Below are 23,007 nucleotides of genomic sequence, written 5' to 3'. Positions count from 1 at the left end.
AGAGCATCTGAAGAGGTGCAACATTGGAGCCGAAATTAGTGAATTGTGAGCAAAGGTTAAGTCATTCTCGAACCCTGGAAAGAAGGAAAAAAGGACCTCGGTCAGGTTTGGTTACGTTACGTTCACTAACCCGAAGAGGTGCGCAAGTATTTTAATCGACCAATTGAAACCCGGGAGTGACAGGGGAAGCGAAGAGTACTACGTCCCATTAGATCTCTTCCTCCCTAGATGGAACCACTAAACTGACAATGGATGATGTTCCGAATGCCATCAGGAACGCTAAATCATCCTAAGCGTTGGGCCGTGATGGAATCTGTATGATAATGCTGAACAGTCTGTCGCTAGCCACCCACATCGTGCCCGAAGTTTGGAAAATGAACAGGGTGATCCCGGGAGTGAAACAGTTGGGAGTTTCCTAAGGTGGGGTAATGCCTCAACTGTTTAGCCTCTAAGTTTTTGTGTATTGCGTTACGTTGGATCAACTACGTTGGGGATGGTGCAGCCGTCTAAATTGCTATAGGGCAAGAATCGACAACAACGTGCAAAATATCTGACCCGCATGCGGCACAAGCCCGCACAAGCACCTTCTCTGTCGCTGTCCTAGTTTGGTGGACAAACGACTCAGGCTGTTTTGGTGTCATTGATATTGCATCTTATTTATTTATTTCCATAGAACACGCTACCCTGATAAGTTGCTGCAGAGGCCTTTTATGGCTCTGGGAGTGTCTTCTTAGATTTACTTACGTTCGTTCAATTTTTCTATCAAATAATTATGTGCAATTTCCTTACCTTATAGGGAGTGGGATTCAATGTTCGTTTATGATCATTCCTCAGTGTCTTCAGGGACATTTGGACACGCTCTCGCACCTGTTCCAAACTCGACAAGGGTTGGCATATTTTACCATTTTGCCAATAAATTTTATACAACGACTCGACATGTGATGGAATGACATAGGCTCGCTTTGATTCTTGGAAAGGATGGCGACACAAAACTTTTTGACCCACAACCGGTGGTGGTTCGGTGACTTTTTGTAAGAGGTCAATTAAGGCATGGCCATCGGCACTGTATAATCTGAAAAGGAAAATAAGTTTTAACAATAAAGTAAACAAAAAGTCATGACACTCTCCACATACCTGTATGCATTTTTGTGTCCCGGCATGGTTACCTTTTCCACATCCTGACTTAGTTTTATTCGCGGTTGGCCATTGATTTCAACCAATTTGTAAACACAACCCAAGGCTGGCTGGCGTTGGCAGGTTACTGAAAACGAGAGAGATTCAAATTATTTATACATATTTAATTTTTTTCTTCCTAGGATGTAAAGCTTACCCAAATGTGTTCCAATACCAAAACAATCAATCTTATGACCCTGTTCATTCAAACTCAATATGGTGTCCTCATTAATGTCATTCGAGGCCACAATGGTAAGTTTACTGAACCATGGCACCTTGAAGTGCTCGCCGACACGTTCAAATGTCTCACGGGCCAAACACGACAAATAAGCCAAGTCACCGGAATCAATGCGTACACCCACAGCACGATAACCCAAGTCGTTAAGCGCCAAGGCTACAGCTGAGAAATTGAGTAGGCCACTCCTGATAAGAACAAGAAAACGAGAGATAGAAATGGGAAAATATGGTGATTAATATTTTAATTTTATAAAAATTTGTAACAATTATAAAATATTATTTACAAAATTGCATTGCAAAAACAGTGGGAGGGTGGATATTGGTGGTGTAAAATATATCAAAAAAATGTGCAGTATAACCTTGAAATCCTACGATTAAAACATCTAACTAAAAAAATTGACTAGAATAATTGTCTGATTTAATATAATCCACTTGAAATAATTTATATTTGATAACATGAAAATGACTTCCATCAGGTGTGAGGTCATATCCACACGGTGGGCAAGGTACCTATTGCAATGTGAAGATATTGCAAAAAGTCCAAAGTACGTATTGCGTGAGCATTAGCGGGGCAATGAGGACTACACCGCCTAAGGCTTTAGATCAGTGATGGCCAAAAACACACATTTGCAGATTATAACTTGCGCTAGTGTGAGTGGAAACGTAAACAATGCGTTAACCGAACGAATGTGTTTACAGTGGTCGTGTGTGTCGTATGCCCGGGGGCATAGGAAAGTTGTTGTTGGTGGCCATCGCTGCTTTAGAGACAACTTTATTTGTACACCCAATAGAAATTCAAATAAGGTATTCATCGCAGCTACACGGCTAAAGTCGATGAGCGAGTGGATCGGAACAGACCATTAAAGCATACCAGGGGTCACAACGAGTAAGTCTATAAATCAAATGGTATCGGACCGTATAACTGAAACAAGAGAAGTAGCTTCGTGTGAAGTCTCAATACAGGGCAGAGACATGTGGATCGATGGAACTCTAGCACAGATTCCCGCTGGAAGCTGCAGGTTTACGGACGCGGTCTCTATATCATGGAAGCAGAAACAAGAATCTCCCCAAGACTGCCGATGCATAGCACATCCTTCAGGCGGAAATCCGAGCGATTACAGACTCGGTCATTATGCAGACGGTAGGTGAAGAGGGATCAGAATACCACAAGCGAAAAGGTATTTCGGCTGTTAAAATCGAAATTCAAGTATTGTGAGGAAGTTCGAGAGGAACTATTCTCACATATCAAATAGGGAATTTCATATCAGCTAATTTCCCACTTCAAGAACAGGAAGAACCCCTAATGCGGTCCCTATTTAGGTGATGACCGAGGTAACCGTTTGGTTAGGTAAAGATAAGTCCTCGACCAAGGTGGTTAAGATATGTCCTCGACCAAGTCTTCTACGAAAAGTGAGAAGCAAAACAGGCGAAAACTGTAACTTAATTGTAGGCTAGTCATCTGCTCAACTCTAAAAGCCCTCGCCAGTATGAAACCATCCTACCTAGGTGCAAAATCGAGTAGACGCAGCAATGATGGCTCTGTGACAGCGTCAATCACTTCAAACATCAATAGTTCTCAAACGGCCAGTCCGACATCAAAACCAGTGGTTGCGAAGAGGATGATGTCGTCAGACGGACAGAAACCCGCCTTTCTCACAGCCGCCCCATTTGTCTGTCGGAGAGAAGTTTCTACTGGAGAGACCAACATCTCTTCAGTGAGTGCATGTTTGCAGAAACCTTGTAACCCTGTGAGGTCAAGAGATGCTTTAGATTCCGAGACACTTTAAATTTCGGGTTAATACGGTACAAAGAACCCTGTGCCGTGGCAATTATAAGGAATCGGTAGATGTCGTTGGCTCACTTTGGAAAGTCATTAACCTGGATGCCGTACCTTTTGCTGCAATTGCGTGTGGGATGATAACATCAGTATGAGTATCTCCTTCTTTTAGGAATAGCCTCATTTTAGACATTGTGGATCAGAGAAACGCTCGGCCAGTCAACCCTGTACAAGGATTCAAGGTTATTAGCTGCGAGAATAAGGAATCGGTTGCTGTTGTAGTAGCCTAGGTTTGATGCTGAGTTGGCAGTCATTGGCCGAAACGCTTTTGATATCGGGTTAATCCGGTACAAAGACCCCAATGCCGGGGATTAATAATGAATCGGTAGATGGCGTTGGCTCACTTTGGGAAGGTATTAACCTGGCTGCCGTACCTAATGCTGAGATTCCGTGTGGGATGATAACATCAGTATGAGGATCTCCTCCTTTCAGAAGTTCGTTGAGAAGCAAAATGTCGGTCTTCGGATGGGAAGTTGATAAAGTTTACCACCATTAGTACTGGAGAAGTCTATCAAAGTAGGTAGCGAGGTGGCGTTTAAATCCGAATTTGGGAAAGTCATGCATCCGAATCCCTCCGAAGCACAATAGAACGGAAGCAGCAAGAGCTGCATCATTGCAAAGCAGCTCCTAAAAATGCCCTCGACCTTAGCAGCACGCTATACGGTTTTTCGTCATCAAAAGAGAACAAGGTGAGAACTTTTATAATTGCTAAAGAACACCTTAAATTTACCCTTCTATCCAATTTTATTAGAAGTGACATCACGACATCGGCAAGGTCTGCTTGACGACTGGAGACAATAGTCCTAGTAATCATTAGATGGGACACGATCGAATGGATGCGGCTACCATCTATCGTTTTCCAACGCCTCCCTTCATTTTGTGCAGTAGTTGTTGTTGTTCTAGCAGCATAGAAACCTACGTAGAAGCATATGTTTGATGCTGGGTTGGCAGCCGCCAATCCGATACCAAAGGACCCCATGGCGTGGGATTTGCCATTTTCCCATTTTCCTCTAAGGGCGCTATTTCCTGTCATTCATATTTTAGATTATCCTCTGGGTTTGATGTTGATGCAGAGGTTGATTTTAGGATGTCAGCTTTAGCAACACTCACAGGCGAGGCCGGCGCACTAGTTGGGATCTTGTGCGGCAACCCCGCCCGTATATTTCCCTTAAGATTATTCGATTTCGGAGAAAGCGTCAGTTAGGCCGAAGAAGTCAGGGTGGCCGTATACACCCTGGATGTCCACAAGGGATTCGGACATCCCGAGACCACCGGTTTTTCGGACTTGGCTGGCTCCGGGTTCTCCGACTTCGGATACCGCGTCGGTGGGACCGAAGAAGTCAGGTTGGCCGCAGACACCTTGGATGTCCGCAAGGGATTCGGACAAGCCGAGACCACCGGTTTTTCTGACTTGGCTGGCTCCGAAGTAGTCAAGGCAGTTTTTAGACTGGCGACTGCCTCCGTGTCAGGCTGAGGAATACCCTCCACAGGTATCGGAAGCTTCTCAATGTGAGGGTATTTCCTTTCAGTAAGCCTCAAAAAGCAAAGCTTTAACCTTCTCTCCCGGAGTTCCGCCTCAGAGACCTCTCCTGGAGATTTGTCTACATATCTAGTGCAGAAGTACACTGCTCTCTTGTAGCCATGTCCATCTTTTCTTTCCCATGCCTTACTACTCTTGATGGAAGGGGGTGTGAGAGAATTATCAATCTGTTCACCGATAGCGTCATCCACCAAGGCGTCCTGCCTGGAAGAAGAGCGGCAGTGTCGGTACCGACCGACATTCCATCCCTTGAGGGAATTACTCTCTGCTAATCAGGGTTAGTTGTTGTTGTTGTATCACCATAGAAACCTACGTGAAGCACAGGTTTGATGTTGGGTTGGCAGCCGTTGGCCGAAACACTATGGTTTCGGGTGAATCCGGTGGGAAATACCCCTCTGCCGTGTGATTGATCAGGGTTAGTGCTCCAAGGAGCAACCGAGGTGGTCACCCCCTGTCCGTCTGAGACGGGATGACAGTGGTATCCATCTCGTCATCCGACAGATTGTGGCGTCAGGCCCCCGCATTGCGCCACGATTGTTATCCCCGGCGGGCTATTGTTCTCTTGGTCGTTTTGAGTCGCCTCCGCAATAGCAGACAGAGCAACCGAGTCGTGCAGCAAATTCGCCAAAACACTGCCTGTGGCCCGCAGGGGCATTTATTCTACAGTAAACGACTCTAAGGGCTACTATAGACGACCCCAAGGGCCATCTAATCTACAGTAGACGAGACCAAGGGTGATTACTGTACAGTAGACGATCGCAAGGGTCATCTACTCTTCAATAGACGACTATAAAGGCCATCTACTCTACAGTAGACGACCATAAAGGCCACCATCTCTACAGTAGACGACCATAAGGGTCATCTACTCCACAGTAGATGGCGCAAAGGGTCATCTACTCCACAGTAGATGGCGCAAAGGGTCATCTACTCCACAGTAGATGGCGCAAAGGGCCATCTGCTTTGCAGAGGACGACAACAAGGACCATCTACTCTATGGTTGACGACACCAAAGTTCATCTACCCTACAGTAGACGACACCAAGGACCATCTACTCTACAGTATACGACGCTGAGGACCATATAATTTGTAGTAGACGACTACAAGCCATATTTACAGTAGACGACCCCAAGGGCCATCTTCTCTACAGTAGAAGATTTCAAGGGCTATCTACTCTGCAGTAGACGACCGCAAGGGCCACCTACTCTACAGTAGACGACCCCAAGGGCCATATACTCTACAGTAGACTACACCGAGGGCAATCTACTCTACAGAAGTCTACACCGAGGGCTATATACTCTACAGTAGACGACCCAAAGACATATTCTACGGTACGCCGACGACCCCAAACGCCATTTACTCTAAAGTATACGACCCCAAAGGACCATGTACTCTACAGTAGACGATTCCAAGGGTCATCTACTTTACAGTAAACGACAACAAGGACCATCTATTCTATAATTGACGACCCCAAGGTCCATCTACTCTATAGTTGGCGACCCCAAGGGCCATCTACTATACAGTAGGCGACCCCAAGGGCCATATAATCTACAGTAGACGACCCCAAGGGCCATCTACTCTACAGTAGACGACCCCAAGGGCCATCTACTCTACAGTAGACGACCCCAAGTGTCATCTACTCTACAGTAGACGACACCAAGGGCCATCTAATCTACAGTAGCCGACCCCAAGGACTATATACTCTACAGTAGACGACCCCAAGGACCATATACTCTACAGTAGACGACCCCAAGGGCCATCTACTCTACACTAGACGACGCCAAGGACGATCTACTCTACAGTAGACGACCCCAAGGGCCATTTACTCTACAGTAGGCGACCCCAAGGGCCATCTACTCTACAGTAGGCGACCCCAAGGGCCATCTACTCTACAGTAGACGACCCCAAGGACCATATATTCTACAGTAGACGACCCCAAGCACCATCTACTCTACAGTAGACGACCCCAAGGGTCATCTACTCTACCGCAGACGACCCCAAGGGCCATCTACTCTACAGTAGACGACCCCAACCACCATATACTCTACAGTAGACGATGCCAAGGGCTATTTACTCTGCAGTAGACTACACCGAGGGCTATCTATTCTACAGTAGACGACGCTGAGGACCATATACTTGATAGTAGACGACCCCAAGCCATATATTCTACGCCGACGGCCTCAAACGCCATTTACTCTACAGTATACGACTTCATGGGTCATCTGTCCAACAGTAGACGACTCCAAGGGAAGTATACTTCTTAGTAGATAAATCGACAAAGACAGTGTCATATATTGATAAAATGTGGGGAAGGGATGTCCTTTTGTTCACTTTGTGTCCGGTTCCGCAACTCCTTACAAGATATTCAATACAGCTGTGAAACAAATAGAACGATTTCTTTAATTTGTTTTTGATAATGGCATATAGATTCTTTTATATGTATAAGGAACTTAGTTGTAATATGAATTTTTGGGTTCTCAGGAGGTTAGCACCTTCCAAACTGAAGATTTTTGAAAAATTTTGTCAAATGATTTTTTGTCGTTTTTCATTCTGGGGTTTCTGTTGGGATATAAAAATCCGTTTTCAAAAAAATCATCTCCTTTTTGAGGTTAATATTTTGAAGGTTGTGATTTTAATATTGAATAATTGAACGGATGTACTTTTATTTTTAATGATTTGCCTGCCTAGTTTCAATTTCGAAATTAAAAAGAATATTTTTCGACTTATAACCAAAATAAAATTTCAAATAATAACTAAATTAACAACAAAGCGTTATAACGGCTCCAAACATGTTCGGTTTACAAAAGCCATGCAGTGTTATCTCTCGGACCATTTTGTACTAAAAAACAAAGAAAATTGTGGAACATTTCAAACAGCATAACATCGATGTTCCAAACGTTTAGCAATGAATTGAAAATGTATGATGAATGAAAAAATGCAACATGGATAGTGGAAGTGGGAATGGGAATGAAAGTGGAAGGAACAATGGTCACACATAACGTGAAACACAATAATAAATACGTGGATTGGTTTGTGAACAAATTTTGCTTTTGCAGCTAACTTTCACAGAAACCGGCTAAATTACTACTTTTTTCTATTTCAAATTAACTCCTTTAAATGTTTAATTCTAGGTGTAACAACAATCAGTTTGGGAGTGTTTGACGGTAGACAAAAGACAATTTGTAATAAAAACATTTTTAACTTAAATAACACACACATACACATAATTAGCCATAAACATATTACAAACATAATTATAACAATAGTATATTTATTTTATGACAATAGTACTTAGTAAATGATATAGATTTGTTGGTTTTTTATATTTTTTATTCTTCTTGTTGTTATGATCTGATGATGTCTGTGTCTCGTTTCACATACCTCTGCCAAAATAGTGCCGGGAAGTCATAGGGGTTTTCGTTTTTTTTGAAATTTACTTTTTGACATTAAATTTCATATTGAATGGGTTTTACTTTGGTTAAACGATGATTTAATGATTGTTGATTTCATTCCTGATTTGAGTTCGAATAAATGTTAATAATATTTTGTGTTTTATTCGACCTCTTTGGTTTATTAATAAGTTGAGAATCGAGCTTGAATTAATTCTCAACTTATTAATAAATGTTAATAGCTTTTGAAAAGAAAAAAAGAATCAAATTGATAAATTAAAGTAAATAAAATAAAATTAAAAAAGCCAATTACATAAAAGGAAACCATAATTAATAATGAAAAGTAGGGCAAGCATGTAAAGACAATGTGTGAATGAAAATTAATATAATAAAAAATTAATAGATAATAACTAATAAATAAAATATAACAGTAATGTGAATGTTATCCATGCTTCATAAAATATTTATATAGAATATAACTGTTGTTATTGTCGAATTTCTAATACCCTCCACCATGTGACGAACGTAATTTTGCTGTATAAGTAAACGTTCCCAAGGTCCATCTACCATGGGACATCTACTCAACATTTAACAATCCCGATGGCCATTTACTCTACAGTAGATGAACTCAAGGACCATCTGCCCTACAGTAGAGACCCCAAAGGTCATTTACTCCACACTATACGACCCCAAGTGCCATCTACTTTGCAGTAGACGACCCAAGGACCATATACTCTACTGTAGAGACACCAAGGATCATTTACTCTATAGTAGAGGACCCCATGAGCCATCTGCTCTACAATGTACTACCCCAAGCACCACCTACTCTACAGTAGACTATCCCAAGGGCCATCTACTCTGCAGCAGCGGACCCCAAAGACAGAAGACGATTCCAAGAGCCATCTACTCTACAATAAACTATCCCAAGGACCATCTGTAATACAGAAGACGATCCCAAGAGTCATCAATTCTACAAGAGACCATCTACTCTACACTAGGCGACCCCAAGCGCTTTCTACTTATCAGCAGACGTCTTAATGGGCCCTCTACTCTAAAGCAGACAACCATCTAGTCTACAGTAGACGACTCCAAGGGCCATTTACTCTAGAGTAGACGACTCTCCAAGGGCCATCTACTCTACACTAGACGACCCCATCATAGGCAATCTAGCCTAGACGATCCCAAGGGACATATACTCTACAGTAGACGACCCCAAGGGCCATCTACTCTACAGTAGACGACCCCAAGGGCCATCTACTCTACAGTAGACGATCCCAAGGGCCATCTACTCTACAGTAGACGATCCCAAGGGCCATCTACTCTACAGTAGACGATCCCAAGGGCCATCTACTCTACAGTAGACGACCCCAAGGACCAACTACTCTACAATAGACGACCCCAAGGGTCATCTACTCTACAGTAGACGACCCCAAGGGCCATCTACTCTACAGTAGACGACCCCAAGGGCCATCTACTCTACAGTAGACGACCCCAAGGGCCATCTACTCTACAGTAGACGACCCCAAGGGTCATCTACTCTACAGTAGACGACCCCAAGGGCCATCTACTCTACAGTAGACGACCCCAAGGGCCATCTACTCTACAGTAGACGACCCCAAGGGCCATCTACTCTACAGTAGACGACCCCAAGGACCAACTACTCTACAATAGACGACCCCAAGGACCAACTACTCTACAATAGACGACCCCAAGGGTCATCTACTCTACAGTAGACGACCCCAAGGGTCATCTACTCTACAGTAGACGACCCCAAGGGCCATCTACTCTATAGTAGACGACCCCAAAGGTATACTCTACGGTAGACGACCCCAAGGATCATCTACTCTATAGTAGACGACCCCAAGGGCCATCTACTCTACAGTAGACGACCCCAAGGGCCATCTAATTTACAGTAGACGACCCCAAGGGCCATCTACTCTACAGTAGACGACCCCAAGGGCCATCTACTCTACAGTAGACGACCCCAAGGGCCATCTACTCTACAGTAGACGACCCCAAGGGTCATCTACTCTATAGTAGACGACCCCAAAGGTATACTCTACGGTAGACGACCCCAAGGGTCATCTACTCTATAGTAGACGACCACAAGGGTCATCTACTCTATAGTAGACGACCACAAGGGTCATCTACTCTATAGTAGACGACCCCAAGGGTCATCTACTCTATAGGAGACGACCACAAGGGTCATCTACTCTATAGTAGATGACCACAAGGGTCATCTACTCTATAGTAGACGACCCCAAGGGTCATCTACTCTATAGTAGACGACCCCAAGGGTCATCTACTCTATAGTAGACGACCCCAAGGGTCATCTACTCTATAGGAGACGACCCCAAGGGTCATCTACTCCATAGGAGACGACCCCAAGGGTCATCTACTCTATAGGAGACGACCCCAAGGGTCATCTACTCTACAGTAGACGACCCTAGGGCCATCTACTCTACAGTAGACGACCCCAAGGGCCATCTACTCGAGAGTAGACGTCCCCACGGCCCATCTACTCAACAGTAGACGACCCCAAGGACCATCTACTCTACAGTAGACGACCCCAAGGCCCATCTACTCTACAGTAGACGACCCCAAAGGTATACTCTACGGTAGACGACCCCAAGGATCATCTACTCTATAGTAGACGACCCCAAGGGCCATCTACTCTACAGTAGACGACCCCAAGGGCCATCTAATTTACAGTAGACGACCCCAAGGGCCATCTACTCTACAGTAGACGACCCCAAGGGCCATCTACTCTACAGTAGACGACCCCAAGGGCCATCTACTCTACAGTAGACGACCCCAAGGGTCATCTACTCTATAGTAGACGACCCCAAAGGTATACTCTACGGTAGACGACCCCAAGGGTCATCTACTCTATAGTAGACGACCACAAGGGTCATCTACTCTATAGTAGACGACCACAAGGGTCATCTACTCTATAGTAGACGACCCCAAGGGTCATCTACTCTATAGGAGACGACCACAAGGGTCATCTACTCTATAGTAGACGACCACAAGGGTCATCTACTCTATAGTAGACGACCCCAAGGGTCATCTACTCTATAGTAGACGACCCCAAGGGTCATCTACTCTATAGTAGACGACCCCAAGGGTCATCTACTCTATAGGAGACGACCCCAAGGGTCATCTACTCCATAGGAGACGACCCCAAGGGTCATCTACTCTATAGGAGACGACCCCAAGGGTCATCTACTCTACAGTAGACGACCCTAGGGCCATCTACTCTACAGTAGACGACCCCAAGGGCCATCTACTCGAGAGTAGACGTCCCCACGGCCCATCTACTCAACAGTAGACGACCCCAAGGACCATCTACTCTACAGTAGACGACCCCAAGGCCCATCTACTCTACAGTAGACGACCCCAAGGCCCATCTACTCTACAGTAGATGACCCCAAGGGCCATCTATTCTACAGTAGACGACCCCAAGGGCCATCTACTCTACAGTAGACGACCCCAAATGCCATCTAATATGCAGTAGAAGTAGGCCCTCTACTCTACAGTAGACCACACCAGGGGTCATCTATTCTACAATAGACAATGCCAAGGTTCTACTCTATAGTTGACGAGCGTCATCTACTCTACAGGAGACGATCCCAAAGGCCATATATTTTTATCAAATAGTCCATATTCGAACCTAATCTATTTCTGGGAGAAATATTACGAAGTGCAAAGTTTGGACCAAATCTGTTACTCCCTTCGAGATTTATTGAATTTTGAACCTTTGTTGGGGAGGTATCCGAAGGAGGTGAACCTTCAAAATATGGACCAAATTGGTTGAACCGTTCGAGAGTTATTTTGCGTGATGGACAGAGGGACGTACAGAGCTAAATCGACTCGAAATTGTTTGAAACGGATTTCCTCCAAACATTGTTGGCGTCCAAAAACCACTATTACGACGAGCCAGATTTTTGATCGTATCAAACTGTTTGTCTAAACGGGGACAAGCTGACGGTATAATGATTAAAATCATTTGAATTCGATTCAGCTGCATAGCGAAACCTAGCGTTAGTTGGAATTGAATTTGGGTGCATGTTTCCACTTATAATATTTCAAAATAAAAAAATTGCATGCAAATAAGAGAAAATAAACAAATAAAATATTTACCTTTAAAACACAAGAAAATATTGAGAAATAGAATAATAAAGAAATTACACAAAAAGTACCTTGAAAATCACCTCGTTTGTTGTAGTTGATCAATCGATTATAGACCAATATATCAAATAGTTTTATAAGCCAATATTGAATTTTGAAAAGCATAATTTTGTTGTGTATTTTACAATATATCTTGTAATATTAAACATTTTCCGAAACCAATTTGTACTTCATGCCAATTGTTGTAAAGGGTGTTTTTTTAAGGGTAAGATCACACCAAACCAAAAAATAAAAATTCAACAAAATAGACTATACAAAACAATACAACACAGTCAGTTGTTAATAGGGAATATTGACTATTAAAAATGAAGTGAACAAAAAGAAGGAACAAGAAGACATGCATGATAGAAAACTAAAAGAGTTTTATGATATTCATAAAAATAGCAGCTGATAGAGAGAAGAGACCGAAACTATGCTGGTTTAGAATTTGTATAATTTTTGATGAAATGGAGTGGTGGGTTATTGTAAAATCATACATCATAAGTCACAATGTGCCTTTTATATTTAACATACGGCCTTCAGTTTCTATCAAAAGTAGTTTTAAGAAGTGTCAATTGTTCTATTGTGTCTTATGATGTCCTTACAATTTACCCACCACCTTCACACTTCACAATATTCAAGCATTAAATATAAAATACAAAAAAAAAAACTAAATAAGAAACTATATAAAGTATCTCTTTAAAGATAAGAGGAAGTAGTACGGAAAGAAGTAGTGGAGAGAGGGAATATACAATAATTACCTGTATGACTTCTCGACATATTTTGGCAGTACGGATGATGATGGTGATTGACATGATTGAGAATTATTCTCTTTGCAAATGTTACGAATATTAAAGTTACTCGACAACGACGACGGCGAAGACGAAGGCGATAGCTGCGTAGATGTGGTGTTCGCTGTTTTTAAGCCATTTATGCCAGATTTATGATTTGAATTGCCATTTGTATGTGACCTCTTTAAGGCATTGCATTCACTTGACGCATTACCATTCATCTGTGACGGATGTAATGCTGGCGATATTCCATTTGTTAATTTGGTATTATAAACATTCTTTTGTTGTTGTTGTCTTTGGTTTTTCTGAACATCAATTGATTTAGATGGTGGTGTCGCTAGTCTATTATTTGGCTTTGTTTTAGTGGCAGAAAGTTTTAAATTCTCAATATTTTTGTCATTTTTAGGTTTTTTGCTATTTTTAGAAACAAAATTTTAAGAAAATTCATATTTTATGTAATGTGTTTTGTTTTTTTTTTTTTTTTGGTTTCTTATAGGCAAATATTTTGTTGTAAACTTAAGAAACAAAAAGTTTTTTTTTTTAATTTTAACAAAGGAGGTTGCAATCGACTTGGTCGACCATTTGGTACCCTACACCACCATGAAAAAAGATTAAAATGTATATAAGAGATATTCTTTACAAAATCCACGTTTTCTCTTCAAATAATCCCCCATAAATGTTCTTTAAAAAATCCACGTTTTCTATTCAAATAATCCCTCAAAAATATTCTTTAAAAAAATCCACGTTTTCTATTCAAATAATCCCCCAAAAATATTCTTTAAAAAAATCCACGTTTTCTATTCAAATAATCCCCCAAAAATTTTCTTTAAAAAATCCACGTTTTCTATTCAAATAAGCCCCCAAAAATGTTCTTTAAAAAATCCACGTTTTCTATTCAAATAAGCCCCCAAAAATATTCTTTAAAAAATCCACGTTTTCTATTCAAATAATCCCCCAAAAATATTCTTTAAAAAATCCACGTTTTCTATTCAAATAATCCCCCAAAAATATTCTTTAAAAAATCCACGTTTTCTATTCAAATAATCCCCCAAAAATATTCTTTAAAAAATCCACGTTTTCTATTCAAATAATCCCCCAAAAATATTCTTTAAAAAATCCACGTTTTCTATTCAAATAATCCCCCAAAAATATTCTTTAAAAAATCCACGTTTTCTATTCAAATAATCCCCCAAAAATATTCTTTAAAAAATCCACGTTTTCTATTCAAATAATCCCCCAAAAATATTCTTTTAAAAAATCCACGTTTTCTATTCAAATAATCCCCCAAAAATATTCTTTTAAAAAATCCACGTTTTCTATTCAAATAATCCCCCAAAAATATTCTTTAAAAAATCCACGTTTTCTATTCAAATAATCCCCCAAAAATATTCTTTTAAAAAATCCACGTTTTCTATTCAAATAATCCCCCAAAAATATTCTTTAAAAAATCCACGTTTTCTATTCAAATAATCCCCTATAAATATTCTTAAAAAATCCACGTTTTCTATTCAAATAATCCCCCAAAAATATTATTTAAAAAATCCACGTTTTCTATTCAAATAATCCCCCAAAAATATTCTTTTAAAAATCCACGTATTCTATTCAAATAATCCCCCAAAAATATTCTTTAAAAAATCCACGTTTTCTATTTAAATAATCCCCCAAAAATATTCTTTAAAAAATCCACGTTTTCTATTCAAATAATCCTCCAAAAATATTGTTTAAAAAATCCACGTTTTCTATTCAAATAATCCCCCAAAAATATTCTTTAAAAAATCCACGTTTTCTATTCAAATAATCCCCCAAAAATATTCTTTAAAAATCCACGTTGTCTATTCAAATAATCTCCCAAAAATATTCTTTAAAAAATCCACGTTTTCTATTCAAATAATCGCCAAAAAAAATATTCTATAAAAAATCCACGTTTTCTATTCAAATAATCGCCCAAGAATATTCTTTAAAAAATCCACGTTTTCTATTCAAATAATCGCCCAAGAATATTCTTTAAAAAATCCACGTTTTCTATTCAAATAATCGCCCAAAAATATTCTTTAAAAAATCCACGTTTTCTATTCAAATAATTCCCCAAAAATATTCTTTAAAAAAATCCACGTTTTCTATTCAAGCAATCCCCCAAAAATATTCTTTAAAAAATCCACGTTTTCTATTCAAATAATCCCCCATAAATATTCTTTAAAAAATCCACGTTTTCTATTCAAAAAATCCCCCATAAATATTCTTTAAAAAAATCCACGTTTTCTATTCAAATAATCCCCCATAAATATTCTTTAAAAAATCCACGTTTTCTATTCAAATAATCCCCCATAAATATTCTTTAAAAAATCCACGTTTTCTATTCAAATAATCCCCCATAAATATTCTTTAAAAAATCCACGTTTTCTATTCAAATAATCCCCCATAAATATTCTTTAAAAATCCACGTTTTCTATTCAAATAATCCCCCATAAATATTCTTTAAAAAATCCACGTTTTCTATTAAAATAATCCCCCATAAATATTCTTTAAAAAATCCACGTTTTCTATTCAAATAATCCCCCATAAATATTCTTTAAAAAATCCACGTTTTCTATTCAAATAATCCCCCAAAAATATTCTTTAAAAAATCCACGTTTTCTATTCAAATAATCGCCCAAAAATATTTTTTAAAAAATCCACGTTTTCTATTAAAATAATCCACCAAAAATATTCTTTAAAAAAAACTCCACGTTTTCTATGAAAATAATCCCCCAAAAATATTCTTTAAAAAATCCACGTTTTCTTTTCAAATAAGCCCCCAAAAATATTCTTTAAAACATCCACGTTTTCTATTCAAATAATCCCCCAAAATCCACGTTTTCTATTCAAATAATCCCCCAAATATATTCGTTAAAAAATACACATTTTCTATTCAAAAAATCCCCAAAAAATATTCTTTAAAAAATCCACGTTTTCTATTCAAATAATCCCCCAAAAATATTCTTTAAAAAATCCACGTTCCTATTCAAATAATCCCCCAAAAATATTCTTAAAAAAATCCACGTTTTCTTTAAAAATAGTCCCCCAAAAATATTCTTTAAAAAATCCACGTTTCTATTCAAATAATCCCCCAAAAATATTCTTTAAAAAATCCACGTTTTCTTTACAAATAGTCCCCAAAAATATTCTTTAAAAAATCCACGTTTCTATTCAAATAATCCCCCAAAAATATTCTTTAAAAAATCCACGTTTTTTATTAAAATAATCCCCCAAAAATATTCTTTAAAAAATCCACGTTTCTATTCAAATAATCCCCCAAAAATATTCTTAAAAAATCCACGTTTTCTATTCAAATAATCGCCCAAAAATATTCTTTAAAAAATCCACGTTTTCTATTCAAATAATCCCCCAAAAATATTCTTTAAAAAATCCACGTTTTCTATTCAAATAATCCCCCAAAAATATTCTTTAAAAAAATCCACGTTTCTATTCAAATAATCCCCCAAAAATATTCTTTAAAAAATCCACATTTTCTATTCAAATAATCCCCCAAAAATATTCTTTAAAAAATCCACATTTTCTATTCAAATAATCCCCCATAAATATTCTTCAAAAAATCCACGTTTTCTATTCAAATAATCCCCCAAAAATATTCTTTTAAAAATCCACGTTTTCTATTAAAATAATCGCCCAAAAATATTCTTTAAAAAATCCACGTTTTCTATTCAAATAATCCCAAAAAAAAAAATCCTTATAAAATCTTCGTTTTCTATTCAAATAATCCCCCAAAAAAAATCCTTATAAAATCCTTAAAAAATCCACGTTTTCTATTAAAATAATCCCCCAAAAATATTCTTTAAAAAATCCACGTTTTCTATTAAAATATTCCTCCAAAAATATTCCTTAAAAAATCCACGTTTTCAATTCAAAAAATCCCCCAAAAATATTCTTTAAAAAATCCACATTTTCTATTCAAATAATTCCCCAAAAATCCACGTTTTCTAATCTCAAACTCCGCCAAAATATTTTTCAAAAATCCTTATTTGCCCACAGTGGTGTAGGATATACAAATAATTAAAACCAATATTTCTTTCGAATCAAATCAAAGGTTAGCAGAGACATGACACACACATAGGAAAAAAAGATTTAAACGAAATCTGAACGCTTGGACAAAACACAATAACTTGGTTAATATTCCATTACTTTTTGTTGTTGCTATTGTTGTTAATAACACTATGAAATAAATGTAGGGTAAGTAACTGGTATCAACACTAGGTTAGAAGTGCAATAATATGTTGGTTTTGATTTCCAAAATAGAATCATTATTAGCAATAGTTTAGGGGGGAATTTTCAAAATCAATAAATAATATCTAAATGAAATTGGTTTTTGTTCCGAGAGAATTTGCCTAAAAGCGAAATACCTCTTAACATCGTACGTATCGACTAGAGCCATAAATCCATCGGGAAATGCAATAGCATATGATACCATGGCGGCCAATTCGCCTTCAGAAGATTCTTCCGTCGAAACATCGAGTAATTGTGACAATGCTTGACGATATTGTACAGCTAATTCCAGTAGATCACCCGTTACGCCTAGGGCAGGAGAGATGGGAAAAAGATATTTGAGAGATTTGTTAAATGAAAAAAGTTAAATATTTCACTTACCTGTTGTTTTATGTTTCAGCAGTCGCGTCTTAAGCTCACCAATACCCGAAAATGATGTAATATAGGCATGGGCGTGGGTTCCTTTGACGGGTATATTAAAAAGTTTACCAGCCAAGACATTGGAGGTACCATCGAAACCACCTGCAATATAAAAGGAGGGAGAAATTTAAAGCAATTTATTTGCAAATTTATGATGTTGGGGGGAATCTTTCCAGTTACTTATAAAGACCCTTTCCAAAGGAAAGGGTGCTTCTAAAGACCCTTTCCAAAGTAAAGAGCGCTTCTAAAGACTTTTTCCAAAGGAAAGGTTGCTTCTAAAGACCCTCTCCGGTAATATTTTTGCCAATTTATTTTTCCACCTTCCAAAGAAAAGGTTGCTTCTAAAGACCCTTTCCAAAGTAAAAGGTGCTTCTAAAAACCCTTTCCAAAGTAAAAAATGGGTGCTTCTAAAAACCCTTTGCAAAGTAAAGGGTGCTTCTAAAGACCCTTTCCAAAGGAAAGATTGCTTCTAAGGACCCCTTCCAAAGGAAAGGTTGCTTCTAAGGACCCTTTCCAAAGGAAAGGTTGCTTCTAAAGGCCCTTTCCAAAGTAAAGGGTGTTTCTTAGGACCCCTTCCAAAGTAAAGAGTGCTTCTAAAAACCCTTTGCAAAGTAAAGGGTGCTTCTAAAGACCCTTTCCAAAGGAACGGTTGCTTCTAAGGACCCTTTCCAAAGGAAAGGTTGCTTCTAAGGGCCCTTTCCAAAGGAAAGGTTGCATCTAAACACCCTTTCCAAAGGAAAGATCGCTTCTAAAGACCCTTTCCGGTAATATTTTTGCCAATTTATTTTTCCAAAGACCCTTTCCAAAGTAAAGGGTGCTTCTAAAGACCCTTTCCTAAGTAAAGGGTGATTCTAAAAATCCTTTCTGTTTAATTCTGGAAACTGAAATACGTTACAATAGTTGATGTGCGTGTTAATACTTGTGGTGTAATACAATGACTGTGTTGTCTGAATGACTGAAAGAGACTGACTGAGTGAGAAAGAGTATAGCATGAGGGTAGCAAGTGTGTGTGTGTGTATGTATAATAACAATGATGCCTAGTTTCTGATTGTTTACAGTAGAACCCTAACACTTTCCAAAGTAAAGGATGCTTTTAAAGACTCTTTCCAAAGTGAAGGGTGCTTCTTAAGACCCTTTGCAAAGTAAAGGGTGCTTCTAAAGACCATTTGCAAAGTCAAGGATGCTTCTAAAGACCCTTTCCAAAGTAAAGGTTGCTTCAAAAGACCCTTTCCAAAGGAAAGATTGTTTCAAAAGACCCTTTTCAAAGCAAAGGAAAGGGTGCTTCTAAAGACCCTTTCGAAACGAAAGTGTGCTTCTAAATACCCTTTCCAATCAAAGGGTGCCTCTAGAGACCCTTTTCAAAGGCAAGCGTTCTTCCAGAGACACTTTTCCAAGGCAAGGGTGCTTCTAAAGAACCTTTCCAAAGTAAAGGAGGCTTCTAGAGACCCTTTCTAAAGTAAAGGGTGTTTCAAAAGACCCTTTCCAAAGTAAAGAGTGCTTCTAAAGACCTTTTCCAAAGTAAAGAGTGCTTCTAAAGACGCTTTGCAAAGAAAAGCTTGCTTCTAAACACCATTTTCAAAGTAAAAGGTGCTTCTAAAGACCCTTTCCAAAGTAAAGGGTGCTTCTAAATACCCTTTCCAAAGTAAAGGGGGCTTCTAAAGACCCTTTGCAAAGTAAAGGGTGCTTCTAAAGACCCCTTCCTAGGTAAAGAGTGCTTCTAAAAACCCTTTCCAAAGTAAAGGGCACTTCTAAAGACCCTTTCCAAAGTAAAGGGTGCATCTAAACACCCTTTTCAAAGAAAAGTTGTTTCTAAAGACTTTTTCCAAAGTAAAATGCGCTTCTAAACACCCTTTCCAAAGAAAGGTTGTTTCTAAAAACTTTTTCCAAAGTTAAGGGTGCTTCTAAAGACCCTTTCCATAGTAAAGGGTGCTTCTAAACCTTTCCAAAGAAAGGTTGTTCCTAAAGACTTTTTCCAAAGTAAAGAGCGCTTCTAAAGACCCTTTCTATAGTAAAGGGTGCTTCTAAAGACCCTTTCCAAAGGAAAGATTGCTTCAAAAGACCCTTTCCAAAGTAAAGGGTGCTTCTAAAGACCCTTTCCAAAGTAAAGGGTGCTTCTAAAGACCCTTTCCAAAGTAAAGGGTGCTTCTAAAGACCCTTTCCAAAGTAAAGGGTGCTTCTAAAGACCCTAAAGACCCTTTCCAAAGTAAAGGGTGCTTCTAAAGACCCTTTCCAAAGTAAAGGGTGCTTCTAAAGACCCTTTCCATAGTAAAGGGTGCTTCTAAACCTTTCCAAAGAAAGGTTGTTCCTAAAGACTTTTTCCAAAGTAAAGAGCGCTTCTAAAGACCCTTTCTATAGTAAAGGGTGCTTCTAAAGACCCTTTCCAAAGGAAAGATTGCTTCAAAAGACCCTTTCCAAAGTAAAGGGTGCCTCTAAAGACCCTTTCCAAAGTAAAGGGTGCTTCTAAAGACCCTTTCCAAAGTAAAGGGTGCTTCTAAAGACCCTTTCCAAAGTAAAGGGTGCTTCTAAAGACCCTTTCCAAAGTAAAGGGTGCTTCTAAAGACCCTTTCCAAAGTAAAGGGTGCTTCTAAAGACCCTTTCCAAAGTAAAGGGTGCTTCTAAAGACCCTTTCCAAAGTAAAGGGTGCTTCTAAAGACCCTTTCCAAAGTAAAGGGTGCTTCTAAAGACCCTTTCCAAAGTAAAGGGTGCTTCTAAAGACCCTTTCCAAAGTAAAGGGTGCTTCTAAAGACCCTTTCCAAAGTAAAGGGTGCTTCTAAAGACCCTTTCCAAAGTAAAGGGTGCTTCTAAAGACCCTTTCCAAAGTAAAGGGTGCTTCTTAAGACCCTTTCCAAAGTAAAGGGTGCTTCTAAAGACCCTTTCCAATGTAAATGGTGCTTCTAAAGACTCTTTCCAAAGTAAAGGGTGCTTCTAAAGACCCTTTCCAAAGCAAAGGGTGCTTCTAAAGACCCTTTCCAAAGCAAAGGGTGCTTCTAAATACCCTTTCCAATCAAAGGGTGCCTCTAGAGACCCTTTTCAAAGGCAAGCGTTCTTCCAGAGACACTTTTCCAAGGCAAGGGTGCTTCTAAAGAACCTTTCCAAAGTAAAGGAGGCTTCTAGAGACCCTTTCTAAAGTAAAGGGTGCTTCAAAAGACCCTATCCAAAGTAAAGAGTGCTTCTAAAGACCTTTTCCAAAGTAAAGAGTGCTTCTAAAGACGCTTTGCAAAGAAAAGCTTGCTTCTAAACACCATTTTCAAAGTAAAAGGTGCTTCTAAAGACCCTTTCCAAAGTAAAGGGTGCTTCTAAATACCCTTTCCAAAGTAAAGGGGGCTTCTAAAGACCCTTTGCAAAGTAAAGGGTGCTTCTAAAGACCCCTTCCTAGGTAAAGAGTGCTTCTAAAAACCCTTTCCAAAGTAAAGGGCACTTCTAAAGACCCTTTTCAAAGTAAAGGGTGCATCTAAACACCCTTTTCAAAGAAAAGTTGTTTCTAAAGACTTTTTCCAAAGTAAAAGGCGGCTTCTAGAGACCCTTTCTAAAGTAAAGGGTGCTTCAAAAGACCCTATCCAAAGTAAAGAGTGCTTCTAAAGACCTTTTCCAAAGTAAAGAGTGCTTCTAAAGACCCTTTGCAAAGGAAAGGTTGCTTCTAAAGACCCTTTTCAAAGTTAAGGGTGCTTCTAAAGACCCTTTCCAAAGTTAAGGGTGCTTCTAAAGACCCTTTCCAAAGTAAAGAGTGCTTCTAATGACCCTTTCAGAAAGAAAGGGTGCTTCCAAAGACCCTTTCCAAAGTAAAGGGTGCTTCTAAAGACCCTTTCTAAAGTAAAGGGTGCTTCTAAAGACCCTTTTCAAAGTAAAGGGAGCTTCTAAAGACCCTTTGCAAAGTAAAGAGTGCTTCCAAAGACCCTTTCCAAAGTAAAGGGCGCTTCTAAAGACCCTTTCCAAAGTAAAGGGTGCTTCCAAAGACCATTTGCAAAATAAAGGGTGCTTCTAAAGACCCTTTCCAAAGTAAAGGGTGCTTCTAAAGACCCTCTCCAAAGTAAAGGGTGCTTCTAAAGACCCTTTCCAAAGTAAAAGGTGCTTCCAAAGACGCTTTCCAAAGTAGAGAGTGCCTCTAAAGACCCTATCCAAAGTAAAGGGTCCTTTCAAAGACCCTTTGCAAAATAAAGGGTGCTTCTAAAGACCCAATCCAAAGTAAAGGGTCCTTTCAAAGACCCTTTGCAAAATAAAGGGTGCTTCTAAAGACCCAATCCAAAGTAAAGGGTGCTGCTAAAGACCCTTTCCAAAGTAAAGGGTGCTTCTAAAGACCCTTTCCAAAGTAAAGGGTGCCTCTAAAGACCCTTTCCATAGTGAAGGGTGCTTCTTAAGACCCCTTCCAAAGTAAAGGTTGCTTCTAAAGACCCTTTCCAAAGTAAAGGTTGCTTCTAAAGAAAAGGGTGCTTCTGAAGACCCTTTCCAAAGTAAAGGGTAATTCTAAAAATACTTTCCAAAGTAAAGGGAGCTTCTAAAGACCCTTTCCAAAGTAAAGGGTAATTCTAAAAATACTTTCCAAAGTGAAGGGTGCTTCTTAAGACCCTTTGCAAAGTAAATGGTGCCTCTAAAGACTATTTGCAAATTAAAGAGTGCTTCTAAAGACCCTTTCCAAACTAAAGGGTGCTTCTAAAGACCCTTTCCAAAGTGAAGGGTGCTTCTTAAGACCCCTTCCAAAGTAAAGGTTGCTTCTAAAGACCCTTTCCAAAGTAAAGGTTGCTTCTAGAGAAAAGGGTGCTTCTGAAGACCCTTTCCAAAGTAAAGGGTAATTCTAAAAATACTTTCCAAAGTAAAGGGAGCTTCTAAAGACCCTTTCCAAAGTAAAGGATGTTTCTAAAAACCCTTTCCAAAGTAAAGGGTGCTTCTAAAGACCCTTTCCAAAGTAAAGCGTGCTTCTAGAGACCCTTTCCAAAGTAAAGGTTGCTTCTAAAGACCCTTTCCAAAGTAAAGGTTGCTTCTAAAGAAAAGGGTGCTTCTGAAGACCCTTTCCAAAGTAAAGGGTAATTCTAAAAATACTTTCCAAAGTAAAGGGAGCTTCTAAAGACCCTTTCCAAAGTAAAGGGTAATTCTAAAAATACTTTCTAAAGTGAAGGGTGCTTCTTAAGACCCTTTGCAAAGTAAATGGTGCCTCTAAAGACTATTTGCAAATTAAAGAGTGCTTCTAAAGACCCTTTC

At 39.3% G+C, this 23,007-nt stretch overlaps 1 protein-coding gene across 19 annotated transcripts in view; it reads right to left on the bottom strand.

Annotated features, from left to right (window-relative positions):
- The window catches only part of Naprt (nicotinate phosphoribosyltransferase), a 97,910-nt gene that overhangs the window by 6,474 nt on the left and 68,429 nt on the right, over positions 1 to 23,007 (bottom strand). For 8 of the 19 annotated variants that reach the window (XM_073965698.1, XM_073965703.1, XM_073965696.1 and 5 more), the window contains exons 6-10: positions 17,776 to 17,916; positions 17,532 to 17,703; positions 1,331 to 1,596; positions 1,135 to 1,261; positions 790 to 1,072 (exon numbers count right to left, since the gene is read on the bottom strand). In XM_073965698.1, the coding sequence (XP_073821799.1) occupies positions 790 to 1,072; positions 1,135 to 1,261; positions 1,331 to 1,596; positions 17,532 to 17,703; positions 17,776 to 17,916 (989 nt within the window). Of the gene's footprint in view, positions 1 to 789; positions 1,073 to 1,134; positions 1,262 to 1,330; positions 1,597 to 13,104; positions 13,549 to 17,531; positions 17,704 to 17,775; positions 17,917 to 23,007 lie in introns of all 19 variants that reach the window. The other 11 variants (XM_073965692.1, XM_073965689.1, XM_073965695.1 and 8 more) reach the window with 2 other exon arrangements.

The sequence above is a fragment of the Musca autumnalis genome, unplaced genomic scaffold (genome assembly GCF_047663935.1).
Source record: "Musca autumnalis isolate F117 unplaced genomic scaffold, ASM4766393v1 scaffold_2, whole genome shotgun sequence".
Lineage (NCBI taxonomy): Eukaryota > Metazoa > Arthropoda > Insecta > Diptera > Muscidae > Musca > Musca autumnalis.
The sequence above is the reverse complement of the archived record's forward strand: the minus strand, read 5'-3'. Positions and strand labels throughout refer to the sequence as shown.